This window comes from Mizuhopecten yessoensis, unplaced genomic scaffold (assembly GCF_002113885.1).
Source record: "Mizuhopecten yessoensis strain PY_sf001 unplaced genomic scaffold, ASM211388v2 scaffold10745, whole genome shotgun sequence".
Lineage (NCBI taxonomy): Eukaryota > Metazoa > Mollusca > Bivalvia > Pectinida > Pectinidae > Mizuhopecten > Mizuhopecten yessoensis.
In genome coordinates, this window is record NW_018408700.1 from 627,093 (window position 1) to 649,634 (window position 22,542).

Genomic DNA, 22,542 nt, shown 5'->3' on the forward strand with positions numbered 1-22,542 from the left:
GGGGGGGATCTAGTCTCAAGAGGAGGGGCATAATCTCTAGGGAAGGAGATTATATCCAAAACAAATAATTTATACAAATAATTAATAAATGTACATATTTAAACATTTATAATATGTGCTATCCGTTCTTCATATCTACTGAACAGTAAAAAGTCTGCATGCACATGATGTCATTTTTGACATCAAATTCAAGGTTTGAAAATTTAATTTTAACAAACAGCTTGCATCACAAAACAGATTTATTATGAGACTTTTTCCTGGATAACAGTTTATGTATCTATGCTGTTGACTTCAAATAGATCACAAAATACAACATATTTCATATAATTTCAAACTGAAATTTTGATAAAGGATTGCGAAAATTCCAGATTGATTGAATTTGTGAGGTTATTCCAGTAATGCGTCGCACAGGACATTTCTGTTTAGCGTATAATGTATTGTTCTCCAGAAGTTCTAGCTTATAGTGCTAAAATGTTATTAAATAAACGTCGGACATGGTGTATGCCTATTTTTGGTGAAATTTTGTACCTTGCATCTCTGAAAATATCCGTAAGATCTAATTTTGGAATCAATATTTAGCTTTCCACTTTGGTAGACCAATGAGGTGGCAAAAACTGATAGTCTACATGTTTTACAGTGTATTTATATATATATACCACACAGGGCAATGTAGAAAGTTCATATGTACTTTTCTGAACGAATCTGCATTGACTGATCCGGCGATTACACCAATACCCAGATGTATTAGTACAGGTTACCTGCGTAATTGTAACCGGAGGTGCTCGACACATGTGGCAGAGACATTTTACATCAGTACAGCGATGGGATAAAGCTACGGAAAAATTTGGTGTGCGTTCATGACAATAGGCAATCTAAACCCACATTGACCCATGTTGGTGTAGGGGCCTGAACTGTGTATGTAAAATAACATGCACAAAGATAAAATGTGATCGTCATTTTTTAAGCATGGAATTATAGTATGATAGAAGATTAGATTTTGGCAAATTGCCCAACTTGTTTATCTTCATATATACCCCATAATACTCCTGCTCTTCCAAACATTTTAATGACATTGGATCAATCATACACCACACAATATGTGTCCATATAAAAGTACAGTGCTAGTTTTTTCCATCTCATTTGCATTCCATTAGACCTTGTTGTGCTTCAGCTAAGAGATGTACTTTTCTAGGCTGTTTCCTTGGCAACATATTCCGTTGTCATGCAAATTTTAATGCCTGCCTACAATTGCAAGCTATTATCTTTGAAATGGCACATGATATAAAACCAAATATACACATATGTGATGCAAAACTGTTAAAAATTATTTGATTGTAGAGGTGTGGGTTTTTTTTATTGTTCAGGCGACACCAATAGGTTCCCTTGAAACAATCAATTCTTTCGATGAAACAGATTTAAGCCGGAAAGAACTCAATTGCCTTCAAGCTGTTTCACATTCCTGGCTTTAGGTATCATTCAGTAGTATTATCGGAAATGCTTGTCTGCATTTCAGACTTGAATATCATTATATTTTTATTTCACATGTGCTGACTGGCTGTGATGGGCTGTCTGTTACTCAGAATGTGTATCTGTTGTCTGTCTGTTACTCAGAATGTGTATCTGTTGTCTGTCTTTTACTCAGAATGTGTATCTATTGTCTGTCTGTTACTCCGAATGTGTATCTGTTGTCTGTCTGTTACTCCGAATGTGTATCTGTTGTCTGTCTGTTACTCCGAATGTCTCTCTGTTGTCTGTCTGTTACTCCGAATGTGTATCTGTTGTCTGTCTTTTACTCCGAATGTCTCTCTGTTGTCTGTCTGTTACTCAGAATGTCTCTCTGTTGTCTGTCTGTTACTCAAAATGTCTCTCTGTTGTCTGTCTGTTACTCAGAATGTCTCTCTGTTGTCTGTCTGTTTCTCAAAATGTCTCTCTGTTGTCTGTCTGTTTCTCAAAATGTCTCTCTGTTGTCTGTCTGTTGCTCCGAATGTGTATCTGTTGGCTGTCTGTTACTCAGAATGTCTCTCTGTTGTCTGCCTGTTACTCAAAATGTGTATCTGTTGTCTGTCTGTTTCTCCACATGTCTCTCTGTTGTCTGTCTGTTATTCGCAATGTCTCTCTGTTGTCTGTCTGTTTCTCCGAATGTGTATCTGTTGTCTGTCTGTTACTCAAAATGTGTATCTGTTGTCTGTCTGTTACTCCGAATGTGTATCTGTATAATGTAAAAGTTCAGTTTTCAGAATTTATGGAGACAGATAAACTGTTAGAAAACACAGCAAAAACTTTAGTCATAGAATTATCTAGATACCATTTAAGTGTTGTTATATGTTGTGTAAAAGTTTAAAAGTTGGAGCGAGATTTACAATGATTCCTGTTTAAAATCTGTGAACTATATGATCTCATTAAATGTTAATTTTGATGACCTACACATATATAAGTACATGTAAATCACACTGCAGGTATAGAGACAGTTTATATAAATGGTTGTATGGATGTCTCCCAATAGATGGAAATTGGTGCATCATAAAAATGGCTGCCAGGTCTATATGGCTCTGAAGGGAATATTCATGATGTGCTGTACGTATATACCGGTATAGTGCACGTGTCACCATAGTTACAGAGTACACTCTTCTTGTGGCTTTTAGTGGTTGTGGAGTGTTGAGGATGCGTCCATAGAGTACTGTGTCTTTATAGATACAGAGTACAGGTACACCCTCCTCATACACCCTCCTCCTGGCTTTTAGTGGTTGTGGACTGTTGATGATGCTGTGGAGTACTGTGTCTCTATAGATACAGAGTACAGGTACACCCTCCTCCTGGCTTTTAGTGGTTGTGTCTGTCTGGAGTATTTCATCGCGTATAACAGCATTATAAATATAGACAGTCATCGCAGACCATAAAAATGACATTCTCTGAGATACTTTAGCACCTGATTAACATAACTAAAGTACAAGCCACTTACAGAGGTCTCACTGAATATACTCAATCTTCAAAAATTCAGCTATGAATTAATATATATATCTGAATCCTCACAGGGTTAATTTGTTTACTCCCTGTCCAGACCAGAGAAGACATCTTGTGGACATTTCCTGTTGATAGGGTTGACTGATCCAATAGAATGCACACAACCTGTTTCACCGATTTAATCTCTTTATATTTTCTTATCAGGTTTGGACATAAAACATCAGACATTACGTTAACACCTTAAGGTGAATAGTATCGTACAGTTATATCACCGGGACAACCTTAGGGCGGAAACCACCCAGTCCTATCACATGGTAACAATCACTGTTATATCACACCTTCTTCACCAAAGGACCCGTGTTTACCTTCGACAGGAAATTGTTGATCTTACACTTGCCTCTGTTACTTTAAGATACAATTATCTTGTAATCCTGTTACAGACAACTTATTCAGACATTACAATAGGCTGTTCATGCTATTTGTTTGTCGAGTTAGTGGCTTTTGTCAACTTGATAACTCTCTATTGACTGTATTTATATTCGATGAGAACCAAGGAAGCTATGTACGTTAGTTTTCGGTACGGAGAGTATATCTATAAATCTTTCTTGCTTTGTAATTTCAATAAATAAAATCTAACAGTCATAACTGAGAAACCTTTTGGGAAAATGTACGGAAGAAGTAAATTATGCATATTTCTTGGAAAATTATTTACCTGGACAATAGTATTGTACACTATATCTACAGATTAAGCTGACAGGGCTTGACAAACATAGGTAACAATTGGTGTAGCTGAACCATGCTTGGTGGTGTTTCTGGCAGTCTGCTCCTTACCAACATAGACCTAGCTAATCCACAGGGCCAGACAGCCTAATAGGGGAGAAACCACTCTCCTGGACATTGTAAAATACCTACTTGACCAGGTCATCCAAGGTGACCACTAGGGAAAGTGACCACAGGATTTACTGACATGTATCCTCTGACCACACAGGCTGTTCAGACAGCTTGGAATGTAAAAAGGAGAGGCCAATGTCTGTTGCAACTGTGTGTGGGCAGCACCAGGGTTTTAGCTACTGTATGGATAGCAGTGTTAGAATCTCCCAAGCTTAGCCACTGTATGGAGAGAAATGTTAGGATCTCCCAAGCTTGGCCACTGTATGGAGAGAAATGTTAGGATCTCCCAAGCTTGGCCACTGTATGGGGAGCAGTGTTAGAATCTCCCAATCTTAGCCACTGTATGGGGAGCAGTGTTAGAATCTCCCAAGCTTAGCCACTGTATGGGAAGAAATGTTAGGATCTCCCAAGTTTTGCCGCTATATGGGGAGAAATATTAGAATCTCCCAAGCTTATAGCCACTTTATGGGGAGAAATGTCAGAATCTCCCAAGCTTAGCCACTGTATGGATAGCAGTGTTAGGATCTCCCAATCTTAGCCACTGTATGGTATTAGAAATGTTAGGGAGATACCACTTAATGGGAAGAAATGTTAGGATCTCCCGAGTTTAGCCAATATATGGGGATTAGTGTTAGAATCTCCCAAAGCTTCGCCACTGTGTTGGGGAGAAATGTTAGAATCTCCCAAGCTTAACCATTGTATGGTATTAGAAATGTTAGGGAGATACCACTTAATGGGAAGAAATGTTAGGATCTCTCGAGTTTAGCCACTATATGGGGATTAGTGTTAGAATCTCCCAAAGCTTAGCCACTGTGTTGGGATAAGTGTTAGAACCTCCCAATGTTTGCCACTGCGTAAGAGAATTCCAAAATGTAAATTCAGTCAGGAAACATAACAAAACTAATGTCTAATGTTCTGTGGTAATTGTTAAATAGTCTAAACAGTAGTGAAATCTACATCATGTTTAGAGTCCAGCTATCAATGCATTGAATTACATGTCCAGTATCAATTTATCAGTCTAACAGTGCGTAGAACAATATGTCCAGGATGGTAAATCAATGCAGTCCTTCAAGCTGACAATGCACAGAAAAAACAAATGCAGAGTGATGATTTGTGAAAGTTCTTCAAGCTAACCATGCATAGAAAGAAAAAAAGTATAGGATAATAAATTGGCACAGTCCGTTAAGCTAACTATACATAGAAAACAAGTACTGGATGATTAAGTGATGCAGTCCTTCAAGCTAACAATGTGTTTGTAGAACAAGATGTTGAGGATGGTAAATTGAGACAGTCCATCCTTCTAATTGAGAAAAATCAATCATGGTCTGTAGGTAAACTTAGGGATGTAACTGCTTGTCCCTCTTAATAATGGTTACAGACTGATACAGTTGCTGACCCTGGCTCCGTCCTCAGGGCACAAAGTCAGGTCTCTTGGTAAAATCTGATCTGGGTAATCTTAGTTAAGGAGCCACTGTTAATTATCATTATCATTGACCCTTTTTAATAGACTGGCCCCAGTCTCTAGAATATTATAAAGATATTTAATTATTTAGAAAAAAAATTAAATCATATAATTTTGATCACTTGGATGTCTGATCCGAATTTCTAAACTAGGGGGAGATAAGCTAGCTAGTAGTAAAATGCAGTTGAGAAATTCTTATAAAAACTTAGGGGCTGGTAGCCAGTCTAACCTTTTTAACTTTCAACTGATTTTCTAACAGATTTTTTACATTATATTTTTATTAAATAATTCCTGGTTTAATGTTGATATCACATTACCCTAGTAAGCATAGATTCCCCCTAGAGGAATGGATTAGATCCCCAATAACAACACCCCGAGGGCCTTTTGTGAATTGGCAGCAAGTAATACGTAATTTAGGGAATTAGGGAGCTATATGGTAAATCCCTACAACTACTCTCACTGATACCTTATTGATCTGAACAAAACCCTGCCAACACGGGAACAGTCATGTGCAGGAATCACCATCTGGGCCCTGATTATGATTTAACCCTATTTGAGATATTTATCAGGGGGTTTCAATTATCTTCGGTGTCCATGCAGGGACTTTTTTTGTGTCCTCTCTATCCCATTAATAAAAGACAAATTTCATGCGTCTTCCTGCTGTGCTAATTTAAATAACCAAGCCATCATTATTGTATTAATAGGGGATATAATTTTTTTTTTAAGGCTTTCGCCATTTCCTCTGACCAAGCAGTCACAGCCCTGTCCTGACTTGATGCACTATTAAAACAAGCTTTTTATGCTGTCTGACATTTTTAATAACTACTTGGTAATTATTGTACTAATATGGCAAATTAATTTTTGCAGTCTTTTGATGTTCCTACTGACCTCTACTTCTTTCTTCTTCTATTCATCTATTCTTCTGCTCCGGTACCCCCTCTCGATAGGCGTATCACTCTCATTTTCTTGTACCGTTTAGTGATTAAAATAGGACCCTTTTCACCCCTAAACACACGGCACAATGGGGTGAGTACTGGCTCGTTATTAACCCCCTTCCTGTAATTTCCTGGCACCAGAGATCAATTCCCTGTCGATTGTCTGTGATGTCAACCAATCAGTCGTCCCGGCTCCTGGACAATCAATGGTGGCTCCACGGCCAAGTCAATACCAGGGCATTGCCGGCTGTCTAAATAGTCCAACATGCAGATAGATAAAGATTTGGTGCAAGAGTTGGACATAGTTTGGCAGTTATTGTTTCGGATCGGTCATTCTAGTGGTCATTATAAACTGACCAGGGAAAACTAACGGAACGTTACTGCGTTCCCCGAGTAAGGTAATAAATAATGCCAGGGGAGTTTTCAATAGCCCTACTGGAGTTAGAAAATTGGTAGGTTTGCCAAATAGCCGCTCACATCATTACCAAACGTATGATTTCCCAGAGAAAAGTGCAGATAGATGGACATTGAAGCTCTCCCTAACTTGATAGATTGTGGTCACCTCAGTCAGGGGTCAGTATGGTCAAGGTCATTATACATGGTGTATGGATTTGGCCGTAGCTAGACAGTCAGGACAGGGTATAGAAAGTACATCGGTATTGTATATATGGTGCCGGCTGCTCCATATATAGCGGAACTTTTACAGTGACCAAAATACACAGGAGAACAGAAGCATAGTTTGACCGCTGAGAACAAGTACACTGCCGACAGTCAAACTTAAAAGTACGATGTTGACTTCGACTCCGACAAAGAAATTGATCAAATAATTCCATTGTGACCTTTGGATTATGTGACAGTATCTTCGGTACAAGTGCCACCAAGTACATATCTTTATATTGATGCACTGATTCTCCCACTCACCTAATATATCATCAAGTTTTCACTTTGACAAGCTAAACTCCTATCACATCAGAACACATGTACCCAACATTAACACATGATGCACACTTCACCATATCTTTCTCATCTAAATACTGCAAGATGTAAGATGGTCAAAGGTCATCCATCATCGACATGTAACATATATGTTATGATCATTTCTGACCCTGCCCACATGGCTTTTTGAGCTCTGCATGTATCCTCACCCTACTCCACAATTTCCCATCGATTTACTCACCCCAGCTGCTGTCTTTACCTTACCTGACCCCATGTGCTGCAGACCTTGTGAGATCCCCACCCCACTCCACTACTTCCCCAACCCTACCCGACCCCATCTGATGTGAGCACCTTGTGGGATCCCCACCCCCCTCCCCTACTTCCCCCACCCTACCCGACCCCATCTGATGTGAGGACCTTGTGGGATCCCCACCCTACTCCACTACTTCCCCCACCCTACCCGATCCCATCTGATGTGAGGACCTTGTGAGATCCCCACCCCACTCCACTATACTTCCCCCACCCTACCCGATCCAATCTGATGTGAGGACCTTGTGAGATCCCCACCCCACTCCACTATACTTCCCCCACCCTTCCCGACCCCATCTGAAGTGAGGACCTTGTGAGACCCCCACCCCCCCCCCTCTGATGTGAGGACCTCGTGAGATACCCACCCCACCCCACCCCACTCATTCCCCCACCCTCCCCCACCCCACCCCATCTGATGTGAGGGCCTTGTGAGATCCCCCCCCCTCTCCCCTATCCTTCCCCCCCCCTACCCCACCCCCTCTGATGTGAGGGCCTTGTGAGATCCCCACCCCCCCCCACTATCCCTCCCCCACCCCACCCCCCCCCCTCTGATGTGAGGACCATGGGAGATCCCCACCCCACGCCACTATGCTTCCCCCCCCCCACCCCCCCCCCTCTGATGTGAGGGCCTTGTGAGATTCCCCCCCCACTCCCCTATACTTCCCCCCCCCTACCCCACCCCCTCTGATGTGAGGACCATGGGAGATCCCCACCCCACGCCACTATGCTTCCCCCCCCCTACCCCACCCCCCCTTATGTGAGGGCCTTGTGAGATCCCCACCCCACCCCACCCCATCTGATGTGAGGACCATGGGAGATCCCCACCCCACCCCACTATACTTCCCCCCCCCTCCCCGATCCAATCTGATGTGAGGGCCTTGTGAGATCCCCACCCCACTCCACTATACTTCCCCCACCCTACCCGACCCCATCTGATGTGAGGACCTCATGAGACAACCATGTGCTCATGATCACACTACTATGAGCCTCATTTTCTATTGAGGTGATGGATCTATAATCATGTTATGCCAAATTACTTTCCAATACAGTGCTGTCTATGAAGAAAAAGTCCCTTCAATTGATTTTAATGCCAAAGTCTGGGATAAATCTGGCTTCTTTTTCTGCAGTTTTATAATGAGACACAATTCGAACTGAAAACCTGCCTTTTAAGAATTGCTGTCCTGAGAGGCTGGCCTGCCACTAGTACTGTTCTTACACATTTAAAAAAGCATTCATATGGATGTTTCAAGTCATATTGACTTGATTGCCCTCCTTTAAAGGAACAGTATTCACGTGAATTGGCGTAAAATTTGTCCCATAGGAAGACTAGCAACTCTCATTGCCTTGTCAATAAGTCAGATATTGTGGAGTTTTCTTCTATAAAATGTCTTTGATACAATGAACTAGCTGTTTTTTCATTATAAGGGACCCTCATGAAATACGTTGTCGCATTTTGAAATGTTAGATGGATGCACCTGATGACCCACCGGTACCATTGAGAGGCAGTTTGGTCCTTGTTATGTGACAGTTGACGGAGCCACGATATCCCGGTCCCGGCTGTGTTGTCATGGCAATGAGAACGATGAAAATATGTTGGGTTTTTTAATCCGTCTCCGAGGTAAAATTAACCCACTATATAATGCTATATTAAGAAGGATTGAAAGATGCATGATTGTTGTACTGATTGTTATTTAGTTTGTCCTTCAGACTTCTGTGTTTTATTCTGTCACAAACGACCGTCAAGCAATGAAGGTATGACGACTTGAAATTATATTGTAAATTAGGGGGAAAAAAATAAATGAAATTATAAAGGGGAGATAACTCTTTAAACCAACCCTAACAAGCAGCTCTTACTCAGCAGCAAACATCTTAGGATGTCTCAAAAAAAGGTATTGGTATTTTGTTTTAGGATATTTTAAGGGGGAACAACTCTATAAAACCTAGGTGTGAACGGGAAAAAAGATCTTTTAATACTTTATACTATACATTTCGGCATTTCTTGGGTGGAGAAATGTTTGAAAAGAAGCTAATACAACACTGTATTTACGATGAATTCTTTGTCTTATTAGTTCTTGTTTAGTAACCTGTGTTAAACAATCAGTGACCTATTTTCAAAAATTCTTAATGGGACTCAAAGTTCAAAGTAAGTTTTATGGGATGTGTCCTACATAGACAAATATAGCTACGGTACATGTATAATAAAACATGCACTTTACATTCGTCCATTTCACTCCACAATTACATTTAGAAATAAATGTCGGAGCAATTCAAAATAAACGCAGTGAACTTTCGAGAGCGGTTTCTGTGCTGTCTGCTGATCAGCTATGCCTGTGTATAATGTTACCCAATATATATGACACAGTGGGATTTAGGTTTGTTTCTTCCTTGCTTGTATAGAAATTAGACATATATATATATTATTAAATTAAAAACTGAGAAGATTTTTTTCTGCATGGAGTCAATCTGAGTACATCATCAAGTCCTGTTCAAAAACATTCATGTTTAGATAGAAGAATAAACATGCATTGGTTCTTCTGTGATATTGACCTGTAACAGCCTTGGACAGCTATAGACGTACCTGTATGAGATGTGGGTAATTTGTACCTGTTTGAAGACCCTGATACACTACATTAACCTAGGGCCAGGATTGTCACTGCTTGTGGTAGTCTATGAATTATATATGATCTTATCCATTGCCAGATCTCACAAACATACTCTAATTCATTGCCTTGTCTTGGAAACAGTCACAGGTCATGGCCAATAGCTTTGTTTATAATTGACCAGTGTTTTACAAAGAGAAGGTAATTAGTAATTAGCTTTTAGAATCTGAGAACCCACCTGTATATTGAAGTGCAGGGCATGCCTGTGTGATTGATTTGAGAACATACCTGTATATTAAGGTCAGAGAGCACACCTGTATATTAAGGTTCAGGTTTAGGAACACACCTGTACATAAGGGTCTGAGAACACACCTGTATATTAAGGTCTGAGAAAACATCTGTATATCAAGGTCTTGGAACCAGCCTGTATATAAGGGTCTGAGAACACACCTGTATATTAAGGTTAAGGTTTAGGAACACACCTGTATATAAGGGTCTGAGAACACACCTGTTTATTAAGGTCTGAAAACACATCTGTATATCAAGGTCTGGGAACACGCCTGTATATATAATAAAGGTCCAAGAACACACTTGTATATTAAGGTCTGAGATCACACCTGTATATTAAAGTCTAAGAACACCTGTATATTAAGGTCTCAGAACACACCTGTATATTAAGGTTAAGGATTAGGAACACACCTGTATATAAGAGTCTGAGAACACACCTGTATATAAGGGTCTGAGAACACATATGTATATCAAGGTCTGGGAACACACCTGTATATTAAGGTCTGAGAACACACCTGTATATTAAGGTCTGAGAACACACATGTGTATTATAGTACAAGAGAACTCTTTTATATAGAAATTCACAAACATGCCGACCTGCATGTTAAGGTATGAGAGCGCACAGTGTACTTAAAAGAAGTTGACTGTGTATTCAATCACAAAAAGAACAAAATGTGAATGATCCTTTCATAAAATAACTGATCCATTACCAAAATTGAGCAGAATTCTTTGCAAGGTAGTTTTGATATAGGCCTTTACACAAATCCGACCCGAATTTTAAGAGACAACGATTCTATTTCCCAAATAGTGGCATTGACTAGAGATTTTAGGTTCGGAATTGTTAATGTTTCTTAAGAGTTGAGCTAGAATAAAGATTTTTTTCTTATTATATCTATTAACTCATTCACCCCTGAAATTTCATAATGAACTATTCCAACCTTTGAATTGGAAGAGTTCAAATTTGTCTTCGGGGTGAATGAGTTAAATACAAGTATGCACCAACATTGACCTGGAAATTTGCAACGCTTTTTAAATTTTAACTACTATATTTAAATCAAAGAAAAAAATACTTGATTAAGTATGAAAAACTGTTTTTAATTTGAAAAGATTGAATTATTCCAAGATCAAGTTTGTAGATAATTGAGTTATTTATTTGTCCAGGAGGATGCATGTAATAGACCCGATGGACAGATAGTTTTTACAAATTAAAGATTTACTTAGATGTGGCGGTAAACACAAAGTAAGTGATACAATCTTCCGTACATGAACCTCCAGGTGTTGGGGAAGGAAAACAGTAATTCTCTCTGCGTAATTGGATTGCTTTTCCATTGATTTTTCTCTTGGTTTTCAAGCGCAAGCTAAACACGTTTTGCCTGGGCTGGATTAAGCTTATCATGCCCTCATCGTGTTTTTAATAATTCATCCCCAATCCTCCTCGTCATTTCTATTGAAACTATATATTTGAGGTTTTTGTTGAGACTACTGACCTGATCGGTTGCAGTCTGCTTGCGCTAGTAGCTGCAATTGCCAGTGATATAACTGACTCAGTTTTCGGTGTCTTTGTGGAAAACTGTGTTTATCCTAGATCGCTGAGCGATCAGGTATCGGGCATGGATATCATTGCACAAGCGGTAATGTTGCTGATGAGCACACATGTTAATCTTGTGTAATTATTCATTTGGTGTAATAAAAGTTTGTTGTTAAAAGGAATTACAGTACTCATATTTTCCCTGTATTGATTTTGTATCTTGGCTCTGGTAGTGGTCACAACTATTTTTAACAGCATCAGTATACTGGCTGTGACTGGAGTCTAAATGGTCAAACAAAAGCCTGTCTAATGTAAATATGCACAGGTTCACATTGAAATATAACTTTCCAAGGATTACAGAAGCTTGGTATGTTTACCAGTGTCTGAAATGTTTTTTTTATTACCATTGTTGATTTTCACATCACAGATACATTTACTGTAGGGGAAATTACGTTACATGATTCGATCCTAAATAATGAAGTGTAAATATTTACAATGTTGGTCCTGGAGCTGATCTGTGAGTAAAGCTAACAGGCACTTAATGGCACATAAATGATGGAAGATATATTTTGAAAGTGATTGTTGTAGTTGTTGTCATGAATTTTATAATAGACCAGGGAGAGAGATTGTATGATTATCTCTGTAACTTACAGCTGTTCACCACAGCGCTTCCCCCACTGTTACTGACAATCATCATTCCACACAGATATAAAATGTAGCTTTAAAAGTGTTGCCATGGAGATTAAATGATACAAACTAGTAATAATATTGATTTATTTACAATATCAGGGTATTTATGTTTTGAATATCAATGCTCTAGGGGCTATATTCAATTCTGCTTGGGTTGAACAAGGAGACACACTGACTTATGTCTTTCAATGAGGCAATTTTTGAAAACTGTGTTGTCATGGCAATCGAGAATTTATCACAATATGTAGATTGTCAAAAGCAGTGTTGTACATGTGGGTGTATTGTGATGTGGGATACAAAGCTATAGCTAATGAAAACCTCAAGGAAAATCGTTAGTTTATCAGCTTATCCTGCAGGACCCAGCTACAAACACAAATGAATAATATATACACTGTACAGGCTCTGACCTTGGTTCTACCGTATAGACACTTGTGGATCTCAAGTGGGAGACGGAAGAAAATATTCCTGAAAAAAATACTATCAAAGAATACTAGGAAATTATGTACAGGTGATCAGATACACAAACATGGATACACGAATGTTTTATATGACATTTCTATGGGGAGAACCAAGTGTGCATGTATGTGCACAAAAATGATTGTCATGATGAATTAACAAGACTTATTTAAAGCTGTCAAAATGGCTGACTTTGGTTTTTTGTAAGTGAGATCTTCTGTGAGACATCTCATTGAAGTGATCTATTTACTGATGTTAACTTTTGATGGCTGTCACTGCATTGTAATGTTGTTCCCTGGTAAAGTTGTGACTCCAACAATCTAGCTATCACAAGTCTGGCGGAATTGTCCATCATAAATAACTTCCCGACAAAAGAAAATACACAATTTGACCTGGAAGAAGTTACACTAATTCTTGTTTATGAGAAGTCTGTATTTGCTGGGAACCCAGCCTAGTACTATGTCCTTCTTATATTTCCAATTGTGATATAGGGTACTGTGATTTAAAATTTAAGACACAGGCAGTATATGAAGAAAGTCATTGTGCTATTTAAATGCGCTGTGTTTTAACCAGGGGTATTGATGTCATTTTGGGCGTCAGTGAGGTAAAATGAGGAGTGTTGGGGGTTATTGAAGGTCATTATGTCATCCAAGGTGTCATCCGGTTTTTTCTTCATTTTTCTTTAACAGGTATTTTCTACCTGTACGTTACCTGCATAATCTCATTGTAACAGGTATTTTGTTGTAACCTTGTTCATTTTATCACATATGTGATACCTTAGCAATGGTAACACACTCCAAATCAATCTAATATTTAAATGGTACAATACATTATGATCAAAGGCTTCAGATACTTTTATTGGAGTTTTCCTGATCACATGATCTATTAAATATAAATCCTTACTGTGATTGATAATGCTTCAGTTAATAATGAAAGGTAGATTTTCCAGCTTATTTTTGGATCAAACTTCTAAATTTGGTACATTATGTAGATTTTTATGTAAATTAGGCTGCCCACACATGACCTCTATGAACTGTATGGTTGCATTACATATTATTCAGGTTTACCTGTATACCAGTCAGGGTTTTATAACTGTATACCAGTCAGGGTTATATACCTGTATACCATTCAGGGCGAGGAGTTTATAATTACCTGTATACCAATCCAGGCTAGGAGTTTACCTGTATACCAGTCAGGGCTAGGAGTTTACCTGTATACCAGTCAGGGGTAGGTGTTTACCTGTATACCAATCAGGGCTATACGAGTACATATCTACCTAGCAGTGCCACAGATGGCCTGAAGTCATGATGAGATCACATGATGGTGATAAGTACAGGATCAGCTGTGTATAAATCATCCCAGGTTTAGTGAGCATAGCTGATAAACTGGTTCTCAAGACATCATTCTTAACAAAAAATATCCTGTTTACTGTTAAAGATATATTTTATATATCCAGAAAATTCCTTGAATCCAGTTATTTCTGTCAGAACAGAAATATTGATATAAGTAATGTTTCCGTGAACATGATCCTTAAGTTTGAGTATTACTGACGACGTTGTATACATGATGATAATGTTTGAGTCTAATTGAAGGTGCCGTATATATGATGGTAATGTTCTAGTATTGATTAGGGCACATGTATATGATGGGCGTCTAGGGTGTTATGTAGATTTTGTGAAGACGTGTATCGTAGAAAGAGGTAATTTGTATCCAAAACCTGCTACAATTACATAGTTGCCATCATCATTACGACGATATGAAACAGGAACTGACTTCCACAGAAAATAAATTGTTTGGTGTTAATTTGACTGTTCTTGTATTACCCTTGATAAATAACTCAGTTATTGATTTAAAACGATGAACCATGTCAACATTTACATGTATTTGATGTGTTACATTAACACTTTAACAATGAAATGATCATATGGTCTGTATTTTGTAACTGTATTGTAAAAAGATGCTTTTCCACACCAGATGAAATCTGACCATTAGCTGTGTCCGTAGGTGTTGAAGTTGTGACACAACAATCCCAGTTTCTCTTTAGGTGTATATTGTACAATAGGACATTAATGTCTGGTGTGGCGGCAGTAAACGGGCCCAACATTATATAGAAGGTGTTGGTATTTTTTATCTACCCCGTTTGATGTAACTTACTCTGTAACTGTATTGACTAGAACTTGTCTAGGCCGTACACTTATAAACAGAATTGTTTAAGGTCTGCACTGTTTTATTACTGCTATTTACACATCTCGCTGTATTTTCTGGTTGCGGTGTCTCAGTGTAACCCTGCGCTAGTCGAGGTCCCATACAGTCCATCTATCATATTTATACCATTACAAACACATATTGACACCTTTATAATGCATGTGAAATCAATCAATACCACAGGCATTGGAGTCACTACTGTAACTAGTCCCTTATAGCTCCGTACTGGCACTCTAAGCAAGCAGATATGCACAGTAATATATTGGCTTTCGGAACGTTACATCATTATTCCACCTGACTGATGTTGAGGAAAACAAATCTCACGGCAAATTTAGCCCCAACAAAACCCCTCCTAGTGGTCAACCATCCTACCGCAAATAGGTCAAGTCAGAAATTGAAAGTGCATGAAGAAAAATTTGCATGTTTGTTATTGTTGTCTTGTTTTTTTACTTACTCGTTAGGGCTTCCCACATGTCATCACTGCGATCCTGTTTAGTTACGTCCACGAAAAGAAACACGAGAAACCAGAATATAGGCATTAAATCCATTAGGTGCCGGGGTAGCAGACAAGTAGGATTTCCATACATTGAGTAGACAGCTCACTAGCAAACAACATCAAAATATATAATCAACTTTTACATATAAAATGACAGCGTGGCAGCCTTGAAACTGCTGCTCTGTAAGCTTCTACACCTACATACAGACAGGTAGAATATAAACCAATACTGAGTAGAATTCTCTGGGAGAAACACACGTTATGTTTTTACTACACACACTGTGACTAGCAGTGACTGACTAGGCCATGTGCTATCCTTGTTTAATAATAGGACACATTCAAACGTGTGTATGTCAGCAACCAATCAGAAGCCAACATTCTCTGCTCTGTACTGATAGCCCAGCTGAGCCCTCTCCCACACTAATCAATTAAACCAGTCCTCTCAGTCTCGCCAGAGTTAACTCCCCTACTTCTCAGCAAATACAATGTACATATAGAGTTTTTTCTGTGTAGGAGGAAGTTAATGGAATCTGTTTCATTGGAGTTAAATGAGGACGAAGTCTATAAGTCTAACCAAGTGCTTGATCTTATTTTCAAAATATTGAAATGTCAGCGAGAACAGCATAGGTGTGAAAAGGTTAGAGTGATGTTGAAAAGGGAAAGTGGGAGTGTAAGAGATGTGATGAGATGGCTTCCAGATGTTTCCATATCAAAAATAATGGCAGGAAAATATTAATCGAATGCACCACTATCCAAAAGTAATTTCGATAAGCTTTTCAGAGATTTGAAAAAAAACACCTAAAGTACCTAAGAAATTCCTGAAATACATGTATCCCCTTTGATCTATGCAGAACAATGGAATATCTATATCCCCTTTGATCTATGAAGAACAACAGAATACCTGTACCCCCTCAATCTATGAAGGACATCTGAAATACCTAGCTGTACCCTCTCAATCCATGAGGGACATCTGAAATACCTGTATCCTCTCAATCTATGAAGGAAATCTGAAGTACATGTATCCCCTTGATCTATGAGGGACATATGAAGTACCTCTTACCCTCTGATCTATGAGGGACACCTGAAATACCTGTTTCTCCTTGATCTAAGATGGCACCTGAAGTACCTGTATACCTTGATCTATGAGGGACACCTGAAGTACCTGTATCCTCTTGCTCTACGAGGGACACCTGAAATACCTGTATACCTTGATCTATGAGGGACACCTGAAATACCTGTATACCTTGATCTATGAGGTACACCTGAAGTACCTGTATAACTTGATCTATGAGGGACACCTGAAGTACCTGTATAACTTGATCTATGAGGGACACCTGAAGTACCTGTATCCTCTTGCTCTACGAGGGACACCTGAAATACCTGTATACCTTGATCTATGAGGGACACCTGAAATACCTGTATACCTTGATCTATGAGGTACACCTGAAGTACCTGTATAACTTGATCTATGAGGGACACCTGAAGTACCTGTATAACTTGATCTATGAGGGACACCTGAAGTACCTGTATCCTCTTGCTCTACGAGGGACACCTGAAATACCTGTATACCTTGATCTATGAGGGACACCTGAAATACCTGTATACCTTGATCTATGAGGTACACCTGAAGTACCTGTATAACTTGATCTATGAGGGACACCTGAAATACCTGTATACCTTGATCTATGAGGGACACCTGAAATACCTGTATACCTTGATCTATGAGGTACACCTGAAGTACCTGTATAACTTGATCTATGAGGGACACCTGAAATACCTGTATACCTTGATCTATGAGGGACACCTGAAGTACCTGTATACCTTGATCTATGAGGTACACCTGAAGTACCTGTATAACTTGATCTATGAGGGACACCTGAAATACCTGTATACCTTGATCTATGATAGACACCTGAAATACCTGTATACCTTGATCTATGATAGACACCTGAAATACCTGTATACCTTGATCTATGATAGACACCTGAAGTACCTGTACCCCCTCAATTTATGAGGGATGCCTGAAATACCTAGTTCCCCTTGATCTATGATGAACACATGGAATACCTGTTTCCCATTGATCTATGATGAACACCTAATGTACCTGTACCCCCTCAATTTATGAGGGACACCTGAAGTACCTGTATATCTTTAACAATGTGTGACCCCTACAGTATCTGTACCCCCTTTATCAATGAGAGACCCCTACAATATCTGTACCCCCTTTATCAATGAGAGACCCCTACAGTATCTGTACGCTGTTTATCAATGAGGGACCCCTGTAGTACCTGTATACCTTTATCAATGAGGGACCCCTGAAGTACCTGTATACCTTTATCAATGAGGGACCCCTACAGTATCTGTACCCCTTTTATCAATGAGGGACCCCTGTAGTACCAGTATACCTTTATCAATGAGAGACCCCTACAGTATCTGTACCCTCTTTATCAATGAGGGACCCCTGAATACCTTGATCTATGATAGACACCTGAAGTACCTGTACCCCCTCAATTTATGAGGGACACCTGAAGTACCTGTATATCTTTAACAATGTGTGACCCCTACAGTATCTGTACCCCGTTTATCAATGAGGGACCCCTGTAGGACCTGTATACCTTTATCAATGAGAGACCCCTACAGTATCTGTACCTTTTATCAATGAGGGACCCCTGGAGTACCAGTATACCTTTATCAATACCTTTATCAATGAGGGACCCCTAGAGTATCTGTACCCCTTTGATCAAGGAGGGACCCCTGTAGTACCTGTAGGCTTTTATCAATGAGGACCCCTGAAGTACCTGTATCCCCTTTATCAATGAGGGACCCCTAGAGTATCTGTACCCCTTTGATCAAGGAGGGACCCCTGTAGTACCTGTAGGCTTTTATCAATGAGGACCCCTGAAGTACCTGTATTCCTTTATCAATGAGGGACCCCTGAATACCTTGATCTATGATAGACACCTGAAATACCTGTATACCTTGATCTATGATAGACACCTGAAGTACCTGTACCCCCTCAATTTATGAGGGACACCTGAAGTACCTGTATATCTTTAACAATGTGTGACCCCTACAGTATCTGTACCCCCTTAATCAATGAGGGACCCCTACAGTATCAGTACCTGTATACCTTTATCAATGGGGAACCCCTACAGTATCTGTACCCCCTTTATCAATAAGGGATTCTTACAGTATCTGTACCCCCTTTATCAATAAGGGATTCTTACAGTATCTGTACCCCCTTTATCAATAAGGGATTCTTACAGTATCTGTACCCCCTTTATCAATAAGGGATTCCTACAGTATCTATGATAGACACCTGAAGTACCTGTACCCCCTCAATTTATGAGGGACACCTGAAGTACCTGTATATCTTTAACAATGTGTGACCCCTACAGTATCTGTACCCCTTTTAACAATGAGGGACCCCTGTAGTACCTGGATACCTGTATCAATGAGGAACCCCTACAGTATCTGGACCCCCTTTATCAATAAGGGATTCCTACAGTATTGTATACCTTGATCTATGATAGACACCTGAAGTACCTGTACCCCCTCAATTTATGAGGGACACCTGAAGTACCTGTATATCTTTAACAATGTGTGACCCCTACAGTATCTGTACCCCTTTTAACAATGAGGGACCCCTGTAGTACCAGTTTACCTTTATCAATGAGGGACCCCTACAGGATCCGTACCCCCTTTAGCAATGAGGGACCCCTGTAGTACCAGTCCACCTTTATCAATGAGGACCCCTGAAGAACCGGTATACCTTTATCAATGAGGGACCCCTACAGGATCCGTACCCCCTTTAGCAATGAGGGACCCCTGTAGTACCAGTCCACCTTTATCAATGAGGACCCCTGAAGAACCGGTATACCTTTATCAATGAGGGACACCTGTAGTACAAGTAGACCTTTATCAATGAGGACCCCTGAAGAACCGGTATACCTTTATCAATGAGGGACCCCTGTAGTACCTGTATACCTTTATCAATGAGGAACCCCTACAGTATCTGTACCCCCTTTATCAATAAGGGATTCCTACAGTATCTGTACCCCCTTTATCAATGAGGACCCCTGAAGTACCTGTATACCTTTATGAATGAGGGACCCCTGTAGTACCAGTATACCTTTATCAATGAGGGACCCCTGTAGTACCAGTAGACCTTTATCAATGAAGGACCCCCGTAGTACCAGTATACCTTTATCAATGAGGGACCCCTGTAGTACCAATATACCTTTATCAATGAGGGACCCTCAATGAGGGACCCCTGTAGTACCTGTATACCTTTATCAATGAGAGACCCCTACAGTAACTGTACCCTCTTTATCAATGAGGGACCCCTGTACTACCAGTATACCTTTATCAATGAGGGGCCCCTGTAGTACCAGTAGACCTTTATCAATGAAGGACCCCCGTAGTGCCAGTATACCTTTATCAATGAGGGTCCCCTGTAGTACCAGTATACCTTTAGCAATGAGGGACCCCTGTAGTACCAGTACTTTATCAATGAGAGACCCCTACATTATCCGTACCTCCTTTATCAATGAGAGACCCATACAGTATCTGTACCCCCTTTATCAATGAGAGACCCCTACAGTATCCGTACCTCCTTTATCAATGAGAGACCCATACAGTATCTGTACCCCCTTTATCAATGAGGGACCCCTGCAGTACCTGTATACCTTTATGAATGAGGGACCCCTGTAGTACTACAGGGGTCCTCATTGATAAAGGTATAGAGGTACTATAGGGGTCCCTCATTGATAAAAGGGGAACAGATTCGGTAGGGGTCCCTCATTGATAAAAGGGGAACAGATTCGGTAGGGGTCCCTCATTGATAAAGCGGGGACAGATTCTGTATGGGTCTCTCATTGATAAAAGAGGTACGGATACTGTAGGGGGCTCTCATTGATAAAGGGGGTAGAGATACTGTATGGGTCTCTCATTGATAAAGTACTGGTACTACAGGGGTCCGGTCTCTCATTGATAAAGGTATACTGGTACTTCAGGGCTCCTCATTCATAAAGATATACAGGTACTTCAAGGGTCCCTCATTGATAAAGGGGGAACAGATACTGTAGGGGTCTCTAATTGATAAAGGAATACAGGTACTATAGGGGTCCCTCATTAATAAAGGGGGTACAGATACAGTATCCGTACCCCCTTTATCAATGAGTGTCACCTCCAGTATCTGTACCCCCTTTCTCAATGAGAGACCCCTACAATATCTGTACCCCCTTTATCAATGCGAGACCCCTACAGTATCTGATTCCTAAAGTATCTGTACCCACTTTATCAATGAGGACCCCTGTAGTACCAGTACTTTATCAATGAGAGACCCATACAGAATCTGTCCCCGCTTTATCAATGAGGGACCCATATAGTACCTGTATACCTTTATGAATGAGGGACCCCTGTAGTACTACAGGGGTCCTCATTGATAAAGGTATACCGGTACTTCAGGGGTCCTCATTGATAATGGTCTACTGGTACTACAGGGGTCCGGTCTCTCATTGATAAAGGAGGTACGGATAATGTAGGGGTCTCTCATTGATACCCTTTATCAATGAGAGACCGGACCCCTGTAGTACCAGTAGACCATTATCAATGAGGACCCCTGAAGTATCAATGAGAGACCCCTAAAGGATCTGTACACCCTTTATCAATGAGAGACCGGACCCCTGTAGTACCAGTAGACCATTATCAATGAGGGACCCCTATAGTACCTGTATACCTTTTTCAATGAGGGACCCCTACAGTACCTGTATACCTTTAGCAATGAGGAACCCCTACAGTATCTGTACCTCCTTTATCAATGAGAGACCGGACCCCTGTAGTACCAGTATACCTTTATCAATGAGAGACCGGACCCCTGTAGTACCAGTACTTTATCAATGAGAGACCCCTAGAGTATCTGTACCCCCTTTATTAATGAGGGACCCCTATAGTACCTCTATACCTTTATCAATGAGGACCCCTGTAGTACCAGTATACCTTTATCAATGAGGGACTCCTACAGTATCTGTACCCCCTTTACCAATGAGAGACCCCTACAGCATCTGTACCCCCTTTATCAAGGAGAGACCCCTACAGTATCCGTACCCCCTTTATCCATGTGAGACCCCTACAGTATCTTTACCCCCTTTATCAATGAGAGCCCCCTACAGTATCCGTACCTCTTTTATCAATGAGAGACCCATACAGAATCTGTCCCCGCTTTATCAATGAGGGACCCATATAGTACCTGTATACCTTTTTCAATGAGGGACCCCTACAGTACCTGTATACCTTTATGAATGAGGGACCCCTGTAGTACCGGTATACCTTTATCAATGAGGGACTCCTACAGTATCTGTACCCCCCTTATCAATGAGAGACCCCTAGAGTATCTGTACCCCCTTTACCAATGAGAGACCCCTACAGTATCTGTACCCCCTTTATCAATGAGGGACCCCTATAGTACCTGTATACCTTTATCAATGAGGGACCCCTACAGTATCTGTACCCCCTTTATCAATGAGGGACCCCTGAAGTACCTGTATATCTTTATCAATGAGGACCCCTGAAGTACCGGTATACCTTTATCAATGAGGGACCCCTGTAGTACCGGTATACCTTTATCAATGAGGGACCCCTGAAGTACCTGTATACCTTTATCAATGAGGACCCCTGTAGTACCAGTATACCTTTATCAATGAGGGACCCCTGTAGTACCAGTATACCTTTATCAATGAGGGACCCCTGTAGTACCAGTACACCTTTATCAATGAGGGACCCCT

The 22,542-nt window shown here is 40.3% G+C and overlaps 2 protein-coding genes across 13 annotated transcripts in view; one reads left to right on the top strand and one right to left on the bottom strand.

Moving 5' to 3' along the window:
* Positions 1 to 16,065, bottom strand: part of LOC110462080 — a 169,306-nt gene extending 153,241 nt beyond the window's left edge. The window contains exon 1 of the mRNA XM_021515902.1: positions 15,716 to 16,065. Within this exon, the coding sequence (XP_021371577.1) occupies positions 15,716 to 15,848 (133 nt within the window). The 5' untranslated portion in view covers positions 15,849 to 16,065. The remainder of the gene's footprint in view (positions 1 to 15,715) is intronic.
* The window catches only part of LOC110462079 (cysteine--tRNA ligase, cytoplasmic-like), a 231,496-nt gene that overhangs the window by 165,555 nt on the left and 43,399 nt on the right, over positions 1 to 22,542 (top strand). The gene's annotated exons all lie outside the window — the stretch shown is intronic.